The sequence below is a fragment of the Peromyscus californicus genome, unplaced genomic scaffold, assembly GCF_007827085.1.
Source record: "Peromyscus californicus insignis strain IS unplaced genomic scaffold, ASM782708v3 Scaffold_6__1_contigs__length_162567912, whole genome shotgun sequence".
NCBI lineage: Eukaryota > Metazoa > Chordata > Mammalia > Rodentia > Cricetidae > Peromyscus > Peromyscus californicus.
The window spans coordinates 75,129,853-75,148,600 of NW_026294584.1; the positions used below are offsets into that span (position 1 = coordinate 75,129,853).

Sequence of the window (18,748 nt, forward strand, 5' to 3'; positions counted from 1 at the left end):
ACTTGAGATCTCTGCCACCACCACATACTGAGACATTTATACGATTCTACTAGATTGTTCTGCTATTCCTTGAGCTTCCCCCGACCCAGGGTTCTTAATTGACTCCTGTGTTCGGGAGTCTGTAGTTCTGGGATGCTTCAGCAACATTGACTTGACTTCTGGAAAACATTGTCCATGGCTCTGAGTGACACACAATGGCTACTGACTGTAGCAGGCAGAAATACCTGTAATTTCCCTTGCCTCGTGAAGACCTAGATTGAGAATTGTAGTGGGTAGCCATTCCAGCTTTGATCTGGAAGTTCCAACCCCCGTTGAGGCTTCGGCAACGGTCACACCTACAAGGCAGGGCCAAGGGAGGCGCCTGGAGACCTGAGATCTGGATGGGCTGCGCTCTCTCTCTGTTCCTGGACCGTAGACGGTGGAGGTGGGCCAAGCAGAGCTCCAGAGAACACCGCTGGACTGCAATACACCTTCCCCAGACCCCATGACCTACCTATCCCTTCATTTGTAAGTTGTCTACTAAATAAATCTTCCTTTTAACTACGTGGAGTGGCCTTAATAATTTCGACAATATCTGGAATGGCTACCCACTACAGAGAATCTCCATCTTATCCTGTTGTCCACATTATCTCCACCTGTTCTCCATACTGGAGTCCCCCCCTTTCTACATCACTGCATTTGAATTGGTTAGGTAGTTTGAAGTAATTAGATTAGTTTGAAGTTTACCATTTTGACTTTGTACATCATATCCTTTGGAGACTAGAACTATGAAGTCTGCTTCCCAAGTATGCCCATAAGACTTGCTACTAGAAATGCTCTCTCCTAGCCTTTCATGATGTGTAACATGTACATTTATTTACTCATTAACATGATAGACTAGACATTCTGTAGAAGAAAATACTACATATGGAAGGAATTGTTTGAAGGGATTTTAAGGGGAGGTTATGTTTGGGAAGAAGGCTTCACTTTTTCCTTTACCAGACTGTCAGGGAGATGAATGTAGAAAAGACTTGGTTAGACTGATGGTACAGTGATTACCAGGAGCTAGTGACAGCAGAGGGAGAGTCTTTACTTTCAGAATGGCATTACTAGGATGTTCTTTGTGTCTTAATTGCTTATTGTAAAAACCTGGAATTTATGGCACAGTACATTGGCAAAAGTCGTATGTAATTAATAGAATATAAAAAGGAAATATTTTGGTGTTGAAATGGCTTATTTTGTGGACACTGTGTCCTAGACTTATTTGTTTTATAGAGATGGCCAATGATATTTAAATTCATAATAAAGACAATAATGTTTGTGATGTTGGATTCCAACGAATCATTAAAATCTACATATCGTAAATCAATATAAACCTTTCCTGAGAAATGACCTAGAAAACAAGCCTTAGCAATAAAAAATGTTTGAAAAACTCTTAATACACCGTCTAGGGAAAGAACATTATATATCTAACAAGAAACTTAGGCTGATGGTGAGCAAGAAAATATGTAAATGCTGTGTGGTAATAATATAACTGTGAGAAAGGAACAAAATGGTCAGAGTGGAAAGTAAGTTCAGCGAGCAAACCAGCCATCATCTCAAAATCAGAAAAATATATGTTGGGTATAGGATATAGATGTCCTGTTTAGGGCTGAGCACTCTGCAAGCTCTTATTCTTTGCATGTTGAGCGTTATGGATGGGCCTCTGTGTTAATTGCTGTGCATCTAAGAAGCAGTTTCTTTGATGAAGTTTGAGAAATTCACTAACAATCTATGGGTACAGCAATAAGTCATTACTAGTTGTTTTAATACCATGTCCAGTTAGCAGAATAATATTAGTAAGTTCTCCCCTAGGGCCTCTAACTTACCTGGACACAGGTTCCTTGGCCCCAATAATGGCGCCAGGTATTGGTTTAATCTCATAGAGTGGACTTTAAATTGAACCAGAAAATGGTTGGTTATTTCCATAGCACTCATGCCCCTATTGCACCACTGGGCATATCTCGCCAGGACAGTCAGGACACACAGGTGAGTGAGACTGATGATTATTTTTCTCCTGTGGCAGTGTGCATAGCACCTCCCAGCACCATGAAAGCTACCCAGTAGGAGTGAAGCTTCCAAACCAGTACCTGCTGGATCTCTCCATGTTCTATGAGTCAAGGATGAAGCATCTTGTCTTCAGGGATAGGGTCTATATCATACTCCTTCCCTACAGTTTCAGGGATTTTCACAGAAGAGAGGGTGGAAAGATTGTAAAAAGCCAGGGGAGGTAGAACACAGTAGGGCAGTTAGTTGCACATATGAACTCACAGTGATTGTGACAGCATGCACAAGAATTGTGTAAGTTTAACCCAGACAAAATCCCAGCATGGAGTCATGGGAGGGGGTGAGTACAAACCCCCACCCCTAACTGAAAAGATACTGGTCTGTGATAGCAGCAGGGGAGGTATGACTGCTGGTAGGCTCGACACCCAAGAGTATTGGGGTAACACAAATTGGCTAGGGTTAAAAAAGAGGGCGGTGGAGAGAAATAGCACGAAGTTGGGTGGAAAGAGAGGTGAGAATGGATCTGGGAGGAGTTTGATGAGAAGTTACTATGAGCAAAATACATTATACAAAATTATCAAAGCATTAATAAAATAGTATTAAATGTGTTGATGCTTATAAGCCAAGCTCCAAAGAACTAAAGAATCTGAAGCCTGGCACTAAGATCACAGCCATAGTTAAAATCAGATAAAGTGAGGAGAGGGAAAGAATGGCTTACTAGGAATGTTCATGTAGGGAAATGATGTCACCTACAGAGAGTAAGGACTGGAATGTAAAACGAGAAACACAAATTAAACTGAATCATGATTAACTGGTCAAAGGTCACGAAGGTCATTAGCATTCTGCTCTGGTGAAAGATTGAAAGGGGGTTTTATACATTGCTGATAGGAACATAGACTGGTAAAATAAATACAAAGTTTATACTGGCAACATTTAATAATTAAAAAGAAAAGGTTAAACCCTAATTGTCGTGCTAGAAACCCCATCCAACTACTGAGGGATCTGGATGCAGAGATCCATGGCTAGGCCCCGGGTGGATCTCTGGGAGTCCAATTAGCGAGAATAAGGAGGGTTTATATGAGGGAGAATTGTTGAGACCAAGGTTGGATAAAGCACAGGGACAAATAGCCAAACGAATGGAAACACATGAACTATGAACCAATGGCTGAGGGGTCACCAACTGGATCAGGCCCTCTGAGTGGGTGAGACAGTTGATTGGCCTGATCTGTTTGGGAGGCATCCAGGCAGTGGGACCGGGTCCTGTGCTCATTGCATGAGTTGGCTGTTTGAAACCTGAGGCCTATGCAGGATTGCTTGGCTCGGCCTGGGAGGAGGGCTCTGGACCTACCTGGACTGAGTCTACCAGGTTGATCTCAGTCCACGGGGAAGGCTTTGCCCTGAAGGAGGTGGGAATGGGGGTTGGCTGGGGGGAAGGTGGGGGGGGGGAGGGGGGAGAACAAGGGAATCTGTGGCTGATATGTAGAACTGAATTGTATTGCAAAATAAAAATAAAAAAAAATTAAATAAAAAAATGCACTTAAGGAATAAAAAAAAAGAAAAGGTTAAACATTACACTACTTTGTTCTGTGAGTAATCAAGTAATAGCTCGGATTAACAACATTACTTTCAGAATTCTAGATAATGACTTAGATATGGTAAGATCAGAAATATTGCTATGTTGAAACCTTAACAAAAATAAGAGATGAAACTTCGATACTTTTTCTATCTGTGCAAAAGTAAAAGTTGGTAAGAAACCTAAAATGAAAGAAGCATGGGGTGACCCCTTAAGTGATAAAGTCAGCACACACAAAAACGAGGCAAGCAGAATTAGAAGATTAGAAGATCATATGTGCAATGAATTTTGAGCTGGCATTTTTCTCAAAATACTTCAGAAGAGAAACTAGTAACAACTGCAAAATTAATAAAAGTGGTAGACCAACATGTGGTAAAATGTCTGTATCTGATAATATTGGTGATGGGTACCATTATTTTTATTTTATATATGTTTGAAATTTTCATAACAAAAATGTTAACCCATATTGACTTGAATATCATTTGGCTGTCTCCAAAGAATCATGTGAAACTTTGACTCCAGTGTGGTGATAATTAAATTCTAAATTGGACTTCTGGAAAATAATTAGGTTATGGGACACTACCCTTGAAAGGGATTACTATTAGCCTCACAGAGTAGGTGATTCCTTGTGAGAATAGGTTGTTATAAAGTGAGGCCATCCAATACAAGAGGCCCCTTCAGCACATGGCAAAGTCCTTTTACGCTTCTCCTCGTATTTTAATGCTGGTGGGGAGAGAGAGGGTATCGAAGAAGTGAGGGCAGGCACATCTGGATTCCTGCAACATGTTGTTGAACTTCCAAAACTCCGAGTTACATATATCTGTTTATAAAGTATATTTTGTCATGGCAACAAAAACATACATACCATCAGCTTTACAGAGGACTCATAATTCATTAACTTAATTTTGGATGGCAAATCAAAGCTGAATAGAAAATCATTGAAAACAGTAGGATCGGGGCATTCTAAAAATGGCTAAGGAGAAAAAAAGAAAGAAAAGTAAGCAAACAACAATTTTGACAATGAAAAGAAAAACAACATTAATTCTTTTCCTTAAGTTCATCACTTTATTTACTGTTAGGATCTTTTGAATCTATTTTTAAGAATGCCATTACCAAGAAGCACCCCCCCTTTCCCTTTGTCCCTCTGTCTGTCTGCCTGTTTGTCTGTCTTTCCTTCTTCATTTTTGAGACAAAATGTCATGTATCCCAGTTTGACCTCAAACTGACTATGTACCAGAGGATGACCTTGCACTTCTTTTTTAAAAAATATTTTTAAAAATTTAAATTACTTTATTATTTTACATGTGCGGGTGTTTTATTGTCGCACATGCGTCTGCCCTCCAGATGTGGGCAGTGTCTGCAGTGTCCAAAGATGCCAGAAGAGGGCATCTATCCCCTTGAACTGGAGTTGCAGACGGTTGTGAGCCACCATATGGGTGCTAGGAACAGAACCCAGGTCCTCTGGAAGAGCATCCAGTTCTCTTAACTGGTGAGCCATCTCTCCAACCCTGACCTTGGCTTCTGATCCTCATTTCTCCACTGCAGTGTAGAGATTACAGGCATGCACTGCCATACCTGGTTTATGCAGTAATGGGGATCAAGAACTCAGGCCTCCATTCATGCTAAGCAGGCGCTCTATCAACTGAGCTACATACCTAGCCCTTAGAGGCACATTTATAAGAACATACATTTGTTTTGTGAGCAAAATGTTTCAGTTTTCAATGGCCATGCAAGTTAGCCAGTTTAGTATGGTAATAAGGACATTTTCTAATCTAGGGATATAGCATAGCTGTTAACATGTCTTGCTTTATATCATGAACATTCTCCAAAGGAATATGTCATACTTACCGGATTGTGATACAAGAAGAACAGTATGCGTTGTTTTATAATGATGTCTAAGATGGCAGAAAGCTCATTTATGATGAAAGTACTTTCTGGAAGTTGATGGTTAGCCTTAAAGAGAACATGACTGTAGCATGAATCTTAAAGGTACTAATTAATAAAATCAAACCTGAGGTCAGTTATTGAGGTGAATGCTGGAAGATCAGAGAAACAGAAGAAGCGACAGCTACCTCACCTCGCTAGTTCCTCAGTTGGTCTTGTTTCCTCAGACTGGAAGCCTCTGAGTCCTTATCCAAATGAATCTCAGCTGAACTGCTTCTCGAAAGCCTGAATGCTTAACCAGCTAAAAGCTTCTAGTTTCTGGTCTTCACGCCTTATATACCTTTCTGCTTTCTGCCATCACTCCCTGGACTTAAAGGCTCACTTTCTGGGATTAAAGGCATGTGTCACCATGACTGGCTGTTTCCAATGTGGCCTTCAACTCACAGAGATTCAGAGGGATTTTTGCCTCTGGAATGCTAGGATTAAGGGTGTGAGTGCCACCATTTTCTAGCCTCTATCTAGTGGCTGTTCTGTTCTCTGACCCAAGGTAAGTTTATTAGGGTGCACAATATTTTGGGGAACACAATACCACCACACATGAACTGGAATTTCATTTTCTATTAATAAATTATGTAAAGTGTGATACCTACATTTATATGCATATCTAAATATGCATTTCTCAGTGATGGAGTAAGGGTTTTTAGACAGACAAGTTGAGTTGGATGGAATAACCTTCACTCTGCATATTTCACTGGAAAATCAAATTTTGTCACTCAAGAATTTTCACATGGTATCTATCAGTCACTAAAATTCTGGCTTATCCATGGTGTCTTTTCTAGTGCTAATCCCTCTGTACATTTGCAGGACAGTTGATTTTTTTCCTTTACTTATATCTACAAATGCTTGTTGTATATCAATTTGTATATGTGTGTTTTTCTTCCTTTTTCAATTTCACATGTATATATTTATAATACTTGGGGAAATATTGTATGTATCCCAAAATACAATCCATATAAGGCACTTGTGGGCATTTTACAAAAATCTTAATAAATTCAATTAAAATTAAAAAAATAATCTTGAGAGGGATTTCATTCCATGTCAGAATAATGATGGAGGTAGTGTAGGTCATGGTAGGACAGTGGTGAGGAGCCTTTTCTAATAGGAAACGTTAGGGACAGGCCTCAAAGAAGGTGACACAAATCTCTAAAAGAGGTCTATGGTGACAGAAGAACCTCTTAAAACTATATCTTCCAAGAGCGGATAGATGTAAGAACTCCAGGGATGTAGCCTCAGGGGTTACCTGCTCTGACCTCAAGCCAAACAAACATCCATCAGTTGCTGAAAGGATACAAATATGTTTATAAAATGAATGAAAGAACTCTATAAAATATGTAATAATGTAAGCAATTGAAGAAGATTTAAGTGAATGGAGAGGTGGACAGGAGCAGCCTCAATTTTGTAATTCATCTGTTCTCTCTATTCTATACATTCAAATCAATGCCAAGTCAGAAACATGGCCAATGGCCCAACAAACAGACTACGTGTGATGGTACAATCCTCACACTTTGGAGACTGAGTTGGTAGTCAGCCTGGGGAATGTAGAAAAACTTTTTCCACTAAAAAGCAATAATGAAACAAAACAAAAATTCTAATAGGCAAAATTTGAAGAATAACAATATACATTTAAATATTACATTAAATCCAACAATCCTAAAGAATAAAAGCCCTGACCTGTTCTACCACATATCAATATTTGTCATAAAAATACAGTGACTAGGACAGTTTCTCGGTTTTGTTTTATTTGTGGCAGAATCTCATGTAGCTTAGACTGACTTTGAAACTGATACCAGATGTGTGTGTGTGTGTGTGTGTGCGTGTGTGTGTGTGTGTACACATACACACACACACACACAATATCTATACCTATATATAGATAGCTGAGAATGAACTTAAACTTCTGGTTCTCCTTGCTGTACTACCAACCACTGTAATTACAGAATAAACCACTTTGCCCAGATAGGAGAGTGGTAGAGGACAGATAAACAAGTTGGGTGTAATTAGGTGAGCATCTGATTTTCTACAAATGGAATACTAAAAATCACCAAGGAGAGATGTAGTTTATAAAGAAGTAAAATTAATCTATAAGGGAAAGGTTAGATTTAAGAAGCAGTATCTTTCACAGGGAGGTGATAGAGCGTGCCTTTAATCCCAGCACTTGGGAGGCAGAAGCAGGTCATCTCTGAGTTTAAGGCCAGCCTGATCTGCAAAGTGAGATCCAGGACAGCCAGAGCTACACAGTTCCCTCCCTTCTCATTCAAGCCATTACTGCATAGTATTTCAAAACGCACAATTAAAATATATGTACCCATGTATGGAAGACAAAGAAGAAAAAAAAATCTATAAAGGCCTCCACCCTGCAAAATTTGGGTCTCTAGCTCTTTGGATAATAATCTTCTAGAAGCCTGTCACATAATATACTGCTTCCTGGTAAAAGTAGCCTTGGGGTCCATTTCTTGGACTAGAAATCCTGTTACATTGAGACTACCACCCATAGCAGAAAGAAGATGACCCAGTCTGGCCAGTGACTTCTGAATACGGCTGATTCTGGGCACCCGGGTAGAGAGCCCTGTACGGGCTTTCCTTCAGCCTGCTTTTTTAACATTAACTTTTACTACATTATATATTCAACAAATGAAAGTAACCGTATAGCTTGATGAGTTTTTACGCCGCTCCCCACTTCTCAACTAAGTACTGCCCAGATGAAGACACGTGAGCAGCTCCCCTCCGTGACCTCTGCGTCAGCTCCTGCCTCCAGGTTCCAGCCCTGCCTGAGGTCTTATTTTCACCTCCTCCAATGATGGACTATGACCTGGAAGTGGAAGCCAAATAAAGTCTTTCCGCCCCAACTTGCTTTTTGGTCATGGTGTCTCACTGCAGCAATAGAAACCCTGACTAAGACAGCGAGAGAGTGAGAGAGAAGGAATGCTTGAAAGAGAATAGTAGGACACAACTGATATGAAAGGGGAAATGGGAAAACCAGGGAGACTTTAACTTGGGACGGGGTGGAGGGGTCATTACAGAAAGGAAGTGAGAGAGCAGGTGAAAATGACATTAGGGATGTTTTAAAAAGCGATAGGAATCCTTTTATTTTATATTAAATTAAAATTACATGATTTTATATATATGTGTGTATGTATGTATATACACATACACACAAATACACAATACATAAACACACACACACACACACACACACACACACACACACACACACACACAAATTTATGCCACTTGGGATGACAATGCTCTCCACAAGGCCCCTAGACTATCTAACAAGAACTCCAGTACCACACATTAGAAACATTCTTTAGAGTTGTTGGTCAGGGTAGTTCAAGAGACTCCCAAAAGAATTAGGCTATTTCTGCTGCCTTTGGCTACTTCCCAGAGGTTGAAAACACCATACCCGTCAGACACAGGACTGACAGCATTAGATATGGATCTGACCTGAAAACCTCCTCCCGGGGGAGGGGGGGGGGTCTAGTTTTTATAGTCTCAGAACATATTACAAAAGCTGCCAAGGGAGGGAGGCAGTCAATAGTTCTACTAAGCTGTGATGCCTATGATTCACAACTCTGACAAATAAGGCGAGGTATCTCTATAGGTGGTACTCAAATCTTGGCAGTAACCAGCAGCTCTCAATTGGACTTAAGTAAAGCCCATTCAACAGGAGGGAAATCATGCCTGGTACTGGAAACGCAGACAACTACCGAGGGCTGGTGAGGTCCAGATCTTAGAGGAGAACCTACTACTGCCACTTTACTAGACCAGTACAGTTCCCAACAGCATTCCAAATACCCATCCTTGTATCCACCTATAACCGTAGCTCTTACCCCTTATCAACAATGCTTCTCTTTGTAGCAGATATCGACCTTTACAGGAAACTACAACTGATCAAAGTGCAGAGAACAACTGATCTTGTGTTGTCCAGACCCAATGGATACCTCTACAATGCCTGTATCTGAGTTTCAGAGAACTCTGTGAGAGAGGGGGATGGAAAGATTACAAGAGATAGAGGACCAGGAAGCCTGCTGTACAATTATGTCTCCTAGAAATGACAGGGAAGCTGCACCCATGATACCTCAATGATAAGGTTGCCTAAAAGATGTCCGAGCAATGACAGTACCAACAGATATGCTATTGGGGAAGGTAAAAATGTCACAGTGCTCCACCCCTACAAAAAGGACTACAATAAAACCTAAGGACTGCTGGATGGTGGTGGCACACGTCTTTAATCCCAGCACTTGGGAGGCAGAGCCAGGCAGATCTCTGTGAATTCGAGGCCAGCCTGGGCTACAGAGTAAGTTCCAGGACAGGCGCAAAAGCTACACAGAGAAACCCTATCTTAAAAAACAAAAACAAAAACAAAAGCACCCTAAGGACTGCTGAGAGAGAGAGAGAATTGGTCATCTCCATGGATGATACCCTAACTGGTTATTTAATACTAGGTGGTCAGCTCTGGAGTCATATCATTAGAAGCAGCACTAATGGACTCAACAGGTTGACTTCATACATATATGCATTTATACACATATGTAACAAAATAATTAAAGAGTTCATGAATTTGAGGGAAAGTTGGGGAGACATGAAAGGGGTGGCAGGGAAGAAAGGGAAAGGGGAAATGATAGAATTATATTTTAATTTAAAACATTTTAAAAGTGTGGGCTGGAGGGATGGCTCAGCAGTTAAGAGCACTGGCTGCTCTTCCAGAGGTCCTGAGTTCAATTCCCAGCAACCACATGGTGGCTCACAACCATCCGTAATGAGATGTCTGGTGCCCTCTTCTGGCCTGCAGGCATATATTCAGGCAGAACACTATACATAATAAATAAATCTTTAAAAAAGTATATTTTTAAGAGTCTTAACTGGTAGTCACCAATCTGATTACAGAGAAAACCCAGCTCAGGTACCCAAGCAGTAGTGGAGAGGGTATGTGAACTGACCTTCCCCTGTAATCAGATTGATGACTACCCTAACTGTCATAATAGAACCTTCATTCAGTAATTGATGGAAGCAGATGCAGAGATCCACAGCTGAGCACTGGGCTGAACTCCTGGAGTCCAGTCAAAGAGAGAGAGGAGGGATTCTATGAGCAAAGGAGTGAAGAGCGTGATGGGGAAACCCACAGAGACAGCTGAGCCGAGCTAGTGGGAGCTCAGGGACTCTGGATTGACAGCTGGGGAACCTGCATAGGACCGAACTAGGTACTCTGAATGTGGGTGACAGTTGTGTGGCTTGGGCAGTTTGTAAGGCCACTGGCAGTGGGACCAGGATTTATCCCTGGTGCAAGAACTGGCTTTTTGGAGGCCATTCCCTATGGAGGGATGCCTTGCTCAGCCTCAATACAGGGGGGAGGGGCTTGGCCCTACCTCAATTTGATGTGCCAGACTTTGTTACAGACTTTCCATGGGAGGCCTTACTCTCTCTGAGTAGTGGAAGGGAGATGGAGTAGGGGGAAGGTAGGGGGAATGGGAGGAGGGGAAGGAGGGGGAAATGTGATTGGTATGTAAAAATGAGAATAATAAATTAAAATAAATAAATAAATATATTTTAAAGTGTTTAACTGGCTGATATCTAAAGAATTATTATTTAATGAATTTGGTATATACATTCCTTTAGAGGAAACCTTACCTTATGCACATGTTTCATCATTTCTAAAAGAACTTTAAGATCATATTGATGCTGTTCGATTGAAACTGGATCACACAGTTGAGAGATGATGATGATAGCTTCCTTTAGCATCTGGACCAGTGTATTGAGAAAAGAAACTTCCAAAGATGTCCAACACTTTTCTGAGGGTGTGAAAACCAAACATGAGAAATATGTTCCTCCTCTCGGCTCTTAAATCCTGACGTTTCTGCTGGATTATTTTAAGACATATCTACCCTCATAACCATAAACCAACTCTTCTATGGATATTATCACAGACAACATACTCAGCAGATGTAGGGGAAAACTTTATTCTGAAAACATTAAATCATTAAAGAACTCAAACTCAGGATTTGAAGAAACTTGCTAATGGCTCATATTTATGACTAATTGGTTGGCCATGGATTTTTTTGTTTGTTGTTTTTATTTGATTTGATGTTTCTGGGATAGGGTATTGTTATGTAGCCCAGGCTGGCCCTGAACTTCTGCCAGGCTTCCCTCCTCATCATTTGGGTGCTGACATTAAGATCATGTGCTGACTTACATTCAAACTAGCAATTTCGCCAAACAGCTGCAAAAATCTAAAGCTATACAGATGAATATACAATCAATATTATTGATACTTTTATCTACAAAATAAAAATGATGCCTGTTTTCAAAGTTCATAAACAATGGTAACATGCATATACACTTATTTTAAAGAGCAGATACCTCACTTTTAACATTATTGAGATTACATTGGATTTTGGTACTTTTAAATAGAGTTCTCAGACAATAACTTTCGTAAATATTAAAATCCCAGTTCTCAGAAGGCATTGGCAGGAAAATGGCAATCCTGGGTGACAAGAGACTCCATCTCAAAAAATAACAACAAAAAGGTTCAAATAAATTACCAAGCTAATGCAATTAAATGATATTACCTAGATGCATATCACACAGATCATGAACCTGAGTTTGCAAGACATTTAGTACATTGTATATTCTGAAAACAAAACTTATCACTTAACAAAGGTGCAGAGATATTTTAAAACTTGTTAGAAAAAATTAAAATCTTACCTCCATAAACCATATGGGTCAAAGATTGAAACATGAAAATTATAATGGGAAAGAAATTCTGACATTTTTTAGAAACATGGGTGAACTCAAGAACTTGCTAAATAAGCCAGGAACATGGGATGTTTTCTTGAGTGTAATCTAAAAATGTTGATCTCATAAAGGTAGAAGGAAGTGACCAGGGAGGGAGGATAATTAACTGGTACAAGTGTGCAGTTGGAAAGACTTCCAACATTCCAACATTGTAAAGCAGTTAATAATAATTGTTTAAAAACAGTCAGTAGAAAGAATTTCAAATATTCCCAAAATAAAGAAGCAATAAATGTTTGAGATGAGTTAGATTGATTTGAGTTAGATAGATTTTATTTATTTGATTTTCATACACTGTAAAAATGTCATACTGGGGCTGAAGAGATGGCTCAGCAGTTAAGAGCACTAACTGCTCTTACAGATGACAGAGTTTGATTCTCAGCACCCACATGGCATCTCACAACCATCTGTAACTCCAGTTCCAGGGGATCCAACATTGTCTTTTGGCTTCCTTGGCCACAGGCATGAATGTGGTACACAAACATTCATGCAGGCAGAACACCCGTGCACATAAAAAAATTGATAAAAAAGTCAGACTGCACTCCACAAATATGCATAATTACTATTTGTCAATTAAAATATCTTTAAAAATAAATAAAAATGATAGTATGAAGGGTTGGGATTACAGCTTGGTAGTAGACTGTCTGCCTAACATGTTCAAGGTGCCAGGTTCAGTCCCTAGCACCAGACATACCACATACATGCAAAAATTATGGTAGGAACATGGGAACTTTTTTTTTTCAATTTGAGAGTGAGGCAGGCCTTTTGAAATGTGACTCCTAGATCTAGAAAAGAAAAGCACTTTTTGAGACAATGTCTTATGTTACCCAGGCTTCACTATTTAGCCAAGGCTGACCTTGAACTCCTGGTCCTCTTCTTCTACCTCCCAAGTGCTGGAATTGCAGATGTTCACTCCCATACCCAGAAAAATCTCTTGGAAAAAAGTGCAAATGCTGGAGCTGGAGAGATGGTTTCGTGGTTAGGAGTCAACCAAATCCAGGTTCAGTTCCCAGCACCCACACGATGGTTCACAACCGTCTGTAACTCCAGTTCCAGGGCATCCGATATTCTCTTCCTGCCTCCATCAGCTCTGGGACACACTTGATGCACACAAATTCACTTAAAGTACACACACATAAAATTTTTTATATTTAATTTAAAAAATGCACTTCTCAATCAATCAATAAAAATGCACATACAGTTTAATAATTTAATCCCATAAATGTGCTTTGCATTTTCATTTTTCTCTCATGTGTAAGTTTATAGACATCAAAGAAATACATGTCAATTACTATTACAGCCGCAGAAGAATGGAAGCAACTTTCCACTGCACATTCCCTGTTCTGTACTGGAATTTGTTCCCCTAGGCCTGTGCACTGGCAATGTGAAAGTGATGGAAACTTTCAAAGCTGGTTTAACATAGTCCTTAAGCAATCAATTAACATAGTCCTTAACTATAGGACTGTTATATCCTATAACATAGTCCTTAAGCAACACTTGGTAGTTCTTGAGAGAGGGTTGTTATAAAAGTGTGTGTGTGTGTGTTGTATATGCACATGCACACATGCACAGAGGACAGAGCAGGATGTCCAGTGTCTTGATTTATCATTCGATGCCTTATTCCTTTGAGAGCGGTTCTTTCACCGAGTCTGGACCTGGTCTGGTAGCCAGCAAGCCTCAGCTCTTCTCTTTTCCCTGTTCCTCACAGCCCTGGGGTTCCAGGTGCATGCAGTGATGCCAGCTTTTCATGTGGGTGCTGAGGATTGGAACATGTGAACTTATCCACTGAGCCATTTTCCCAACTACCATAATGGGGGCTTTGATGTTTCTACACAAAACTTAAGAGTCTGTAACCTCCTTCAAAGATGCTACAGGAATCTTTTATAGTTTACTTATACTTACCCTTGTATTTTTTAAACCTCAGATCTTCAACATTCATTTAAAATTATGAAAATATCATAATTTTGAATAAAATAACAGTGGTAAGTTTAACCTCGGTTTTTAGTCAAATGTTTAAAGTTTTCAAAACGGGAGCAAAAATTGTAATGTATGATTTACTGTGATTGGACACTGTATGGTTAACAAAGTCTAATGCTAAAGTCCTACCCACATCTAAGAACAACACTTGCTCTGTGTGATTAGAGGGGTAGTTTTTGGTTAATCTTTGCAAAACTTCACATATCATGTACTTAAATAGGTATGATAAAACCTATTCAATGTTTACTACAATTTCTACTTCAAAAGCAATTCTACTGAATATATTTATAAAATATTATAAAACTTACTCAAGAATGCTAATGATTTCTTATTCATTTCATAAATACCCTTTGCAAATTTAACTGTCAGGGTCTTCCGCTTCTTAGGATCCTGCATCATGAGACATTCCGGGAGCAAAAGAAAAATCAATAGAGCATCTTGATGTAGAGAATGATATGGAAGAGCTTTGATCAGATTATCCTCAAGACATGTGGCTATCTGTGGTCAAAGGGGACAAAGAACAAGGATGGGGTTATAGAAGACACAGTACTGTGAATGAATACAAGTCACGACTGCAGGTTTCATTACACTATCTTCCAATTAGGAAGTTCATTTAAGTCCTTCTGGAGTCTATTGATAAAACACCATCAACTCTTGAACATTCCATGTACCTTTGAGGTAGTACTCACTTGAGCCATCTGCCCATTGTTTTTAGGGTACATGAAGGAAATAAAGTGAAATCACATGTAAATGAACACACACAGTAAATAGTTGGCTTGAAACTAATGCAAAGTCCCCCAGGAACAATTCTGCAAGCTAGTTGCAGTGGCACACATGTGGAGTCCATCACTCAGAAGGCTGAGATGAGGGATCACTTGAGCTCACAAATTCAAAACCAGTTTGGATGAGGGCTTGCCTATTGTGCATGAAGCCCTGGCTTTGAGCCACAGCACCATGTAAACCAGGTATGCCACTTTTGTCTTTATTTTTTTCATAGCCAACATAGCTCTGAATTGTTCCTTATTTCATTCAGGGATAGATTTTTAAGACATACCATATATATATATATATATATATATATATATATATATATATATATATATATATAACAGTAGGAATAATTGGAGATTTGATGGTGGTGGTTTGTATTTGTTTTGGAAAACTAATGTGTCTTTCTGTGTACGTCAGGGTGGCCTGGAACCCTTGAGCCCTTGAGCGTCTTGCCTAATTAAGCCTCTCAAATGCTAGTACATTTGAGGCCACTATGCCTGTCTGCATGGTCGTCTTTATATTTGTTTTGACATTTATTGAGTATGGGTCATGTGCCAAGTGATCATATGTGAATCATTCTAATAATTGTGTGAAGTCGCTTTTGCTTTTTTTTCTAACTGTTTTTTCCTCCTACAGATGGAGAGGAAGAGACTCAATCAAAAGACAATAGAGACATACAGCCTGTCTTCCTTTCTCCTGTGCCACAGACTGTCTGCGCCTCCCCAAAATTCATATGTTGAAATCCTACCCTTCAATGCAGTGAAGAATGAAGACAAAGAATTTTGTTAATGGTTAGGTCATAAAAATAGAGTCCTCATTCGTGAGATTAGTGGTCCTATAAGTAAACTCTTAGCCCTTTCTTTCTACAACATGAAAACACAATGAAGACACAGTCTTCTATCGATTTCCCCCTTATCAGATACTGGTTATGTTGGCAGCTTAATCTTAGAGCCTCCAAATAGTCCAGCTCCCAAACTATAAAAAGTCAATATTCTTTGTTTATAAGACACTCATACTACAGTATGTTGTGGCAGTCCCAACATACCAAGTCATCCTGATAGCTGTCTATTGCTAATTTGCAGCTTCCTGTACTCACAACCTAATGTGGTTTCCTTTCTACACAGTCCAGAACCACAGACTTTAAAGAAAAACTAAAATCATAGGTAAAGGAAATGTTATCCAAAGAAAAGAACAAATGAATCAATAGCAGAGATTCATCAGAAATACACCCAGGATTCATCTCTAAACAGACATTGGTCTTTCTAAACCACTCACCAGAGGGTATCCTGCTTCCTCAACCACTGCTCTTTTCATGTGCTTGCTAGATAGAAGCTTTATGTCTCAGTATTACTCTCCTCATATTGAAAACAAAAAGACTACATCCATCATGCATTTAATGGCTTAAAAAGAAATAAATGTCACTCCCTATCACAATGTCTGGACTGTAGTACCTTCATAATGGAGACTCACCCCCTATCTAGCCCAATTCACAGGTCTTTGCCACCTACCTCACACCAAAACTAAGCTGCTATTGTATTATTCCTATAAAGAAGTATGATTGTGCTGGATCTTGAGTAAACCAAATAAATAGTGGCTGTTACCGTGGAAGAAATCCATTTCACTGCTGTTAACTTCTTGAAGACACTCCTTGCCATATTTAAGTCCACATCAATGAAATTCTTCTCTCCAGTATCTCTATAAACACAATAAATGTTAAAAACATATAAACAGATGAAAAAAGGACATTTTAAAACACTGTATGATATTATTTGTTTTTTTTATTTTACCGTGCACAAAATATTAACTTTATTTAAAGCTTGACTCTTTTCAAAATAATAGATTAGAGTGACACAGAAAGGTATAGATGTTTTCTTGTTAAAAATGATGCCAGGCAGTCGTGGTGCATGCCTTTAATCCCAGCACTCAGGATGCAGAGCCAGGCGGATCTCTGTGAGTTCAAGGCCAGCCTGGTCTACAAAGTGAGTTCCAGGAAAGGCGCAAAACTACAGAGAAACCCTGTCTCGAAAAACCAAAAAAAAAAAGAGAAAAATTAGATTTTCCTCTGAAGCAATATGTGAAAAAAAACTGAACAAGATCTCATTTATTTATTGATCCCACTCAGCAGTAACTATAATATGAACTCCTGGATTGTAAGTAATAAAGCAATTATCAGGCATGGCTGATCAGCTGTAGATATAAATAGCCCGAATAAAATACCGTTCCCTCCAATAAGAGCACAGAGGAAAGAATATGGAGGAGGTAGTTTACAAAATGAAAAAATCGTTGATGTTGCACTCTGGGTGCTGACAAAATGACACTCAACCTGATTCTGTAATTTTCATTTTAAATACCATACCCCCCACCGCCCCAGTATTTTAAATAAAGGTAATTCCCATTGACGTTTTACCTTTTCTTCAAAAAACTTGCAGTCAAACAAGCAGCAGATGAAAATATCATCTCAATTTCTCTGCAAAGATAATAATAACAAAGGCTAAGTCACAACCAGGCAGTGTCCAATATTCTGACACTGTGAAGGAACATTGTTATATACATGGTACTCAACCTGTGGGTCCTGACCTGTCTGGGATTGAAAAATCCTTTCACAAGGGTCACCTAAGACCATCAGAAATATCAGATATCTACATTATGATTCATAATTATCAAAATTACAGCTATGATGTAGCAAAGGAAATAATTTTATGGTGGGGGGATCACCATAACATGAGGAACTGTATTAAAGGTTGCAGCATTGGGAAGGTTGAGAAGCACTGCCATACACAAATCTACTGGGTAGTAGTTATAGCTAGCCTAGGATTCATGGGACCTGTTAGATATACCTATAGCCTCCTTTATTTTATGTCTGAATAAATAATAATTAATAATGAATAAAGATTCATTATTAATATCTAGATTATGAGTATACTACTTGTGGTTATTACTACTGAGTTTCAGCAAAACTCTTCATGATTGCTTTTCCAGGCATTTGAATAAAACCCATCACTCTGAAGACCTAAATTCTGAAATGCTAGTGAGGCAACTATGAGGATCTGAAAACAATACAACTTACTGTTAAGATTCATTCTTACATAGAAGGGTATGTGGGGTATATGTTCTCCCTGTAGCTCTTAAGCATATTAAATAAAAGATTAATTGCTATGAACATCAATGACTGGTCCAATCAAGAGGTAGTAAAAGAGAATCCCACTCAATATGTAAATTCTGTCACAACCAAGTCAAACCTTCTTTCTTACAACTAGGACAATGTGATCAGCATCTGAGAAACATGGGAGTGGCTGTAAGTCATCAAGCTGGGTCACCTTTTAGCTTCTCCACACTCTTTATTTCTTTTCACTGCTATCCATTTCTGTGCCAGTGACTGGTTGATTCGGTTAATTTCTGGCAGGATTTTCATGGAAACACTTGTGGACCTAGTATGCTTCAAGAAAGAAAATAAAGGCAAAAAAAAAAAAAATGACCAGAGAAATGCACACATATATTGACTAACAATCAATAAAGCACCTGGCACACACAAGTTCTGCCTTTTTTGGTGGGTTGAGCTTTGGCATGAGGTTGGCCTGAATATTTGACTTCCTGACTTGGGCCATTTCGCTTGGTCTGCATTTTAAAAAGTTTAATAACATGAGAAAAATCGAAAATAGAGACTGAAAT

General features: G+C 39.2%; 1 protein-coding gene across 2 annotated transcripts in view; it reads right to left on the minus strand.

Moving 5' to 3' along the window:
- Positions 1-18,748, minus strand: part of LOC128098852 (E3 ISG15--protein ligase Herc6-like) — a 60,833-nt gene that overhangs the window by 21,450 nt on the left and 20,635 nt on the right. For both annotated transcript variants that reach the window (XM_052720308.1, XM_052720307.1), the window contains exons 9-15: positions 18,397-18,515; positions 17,487-17,546; positions 16,681-16,774; positions 14,617-14,806; positions 11,171-11,331; positions 5,447-5,551; positions 4,464-4,571 (exon numbers count right to left, since the gene is read on the minus strand). In XM_052720308.1, the coding sequence (XP_052576268.1) occupies positions 4,464-4,571; positions 5,447-5,551; positions 11,171-11,331; positions 14,617-14,806; positions 16,681-16,774; positions 17,487-17,546; positions 18,397-18,515 (837 nt within the window). The remainder of the gene's footprint in view (positions 1-4,463; positions 4,572-5,446; positions 5,552-11,170; positions 11,332-14,616; positions 14,807-16,680; positions 16,775-17,486; positions 17,547-18,396; positions 18,516-18,748) is intronic.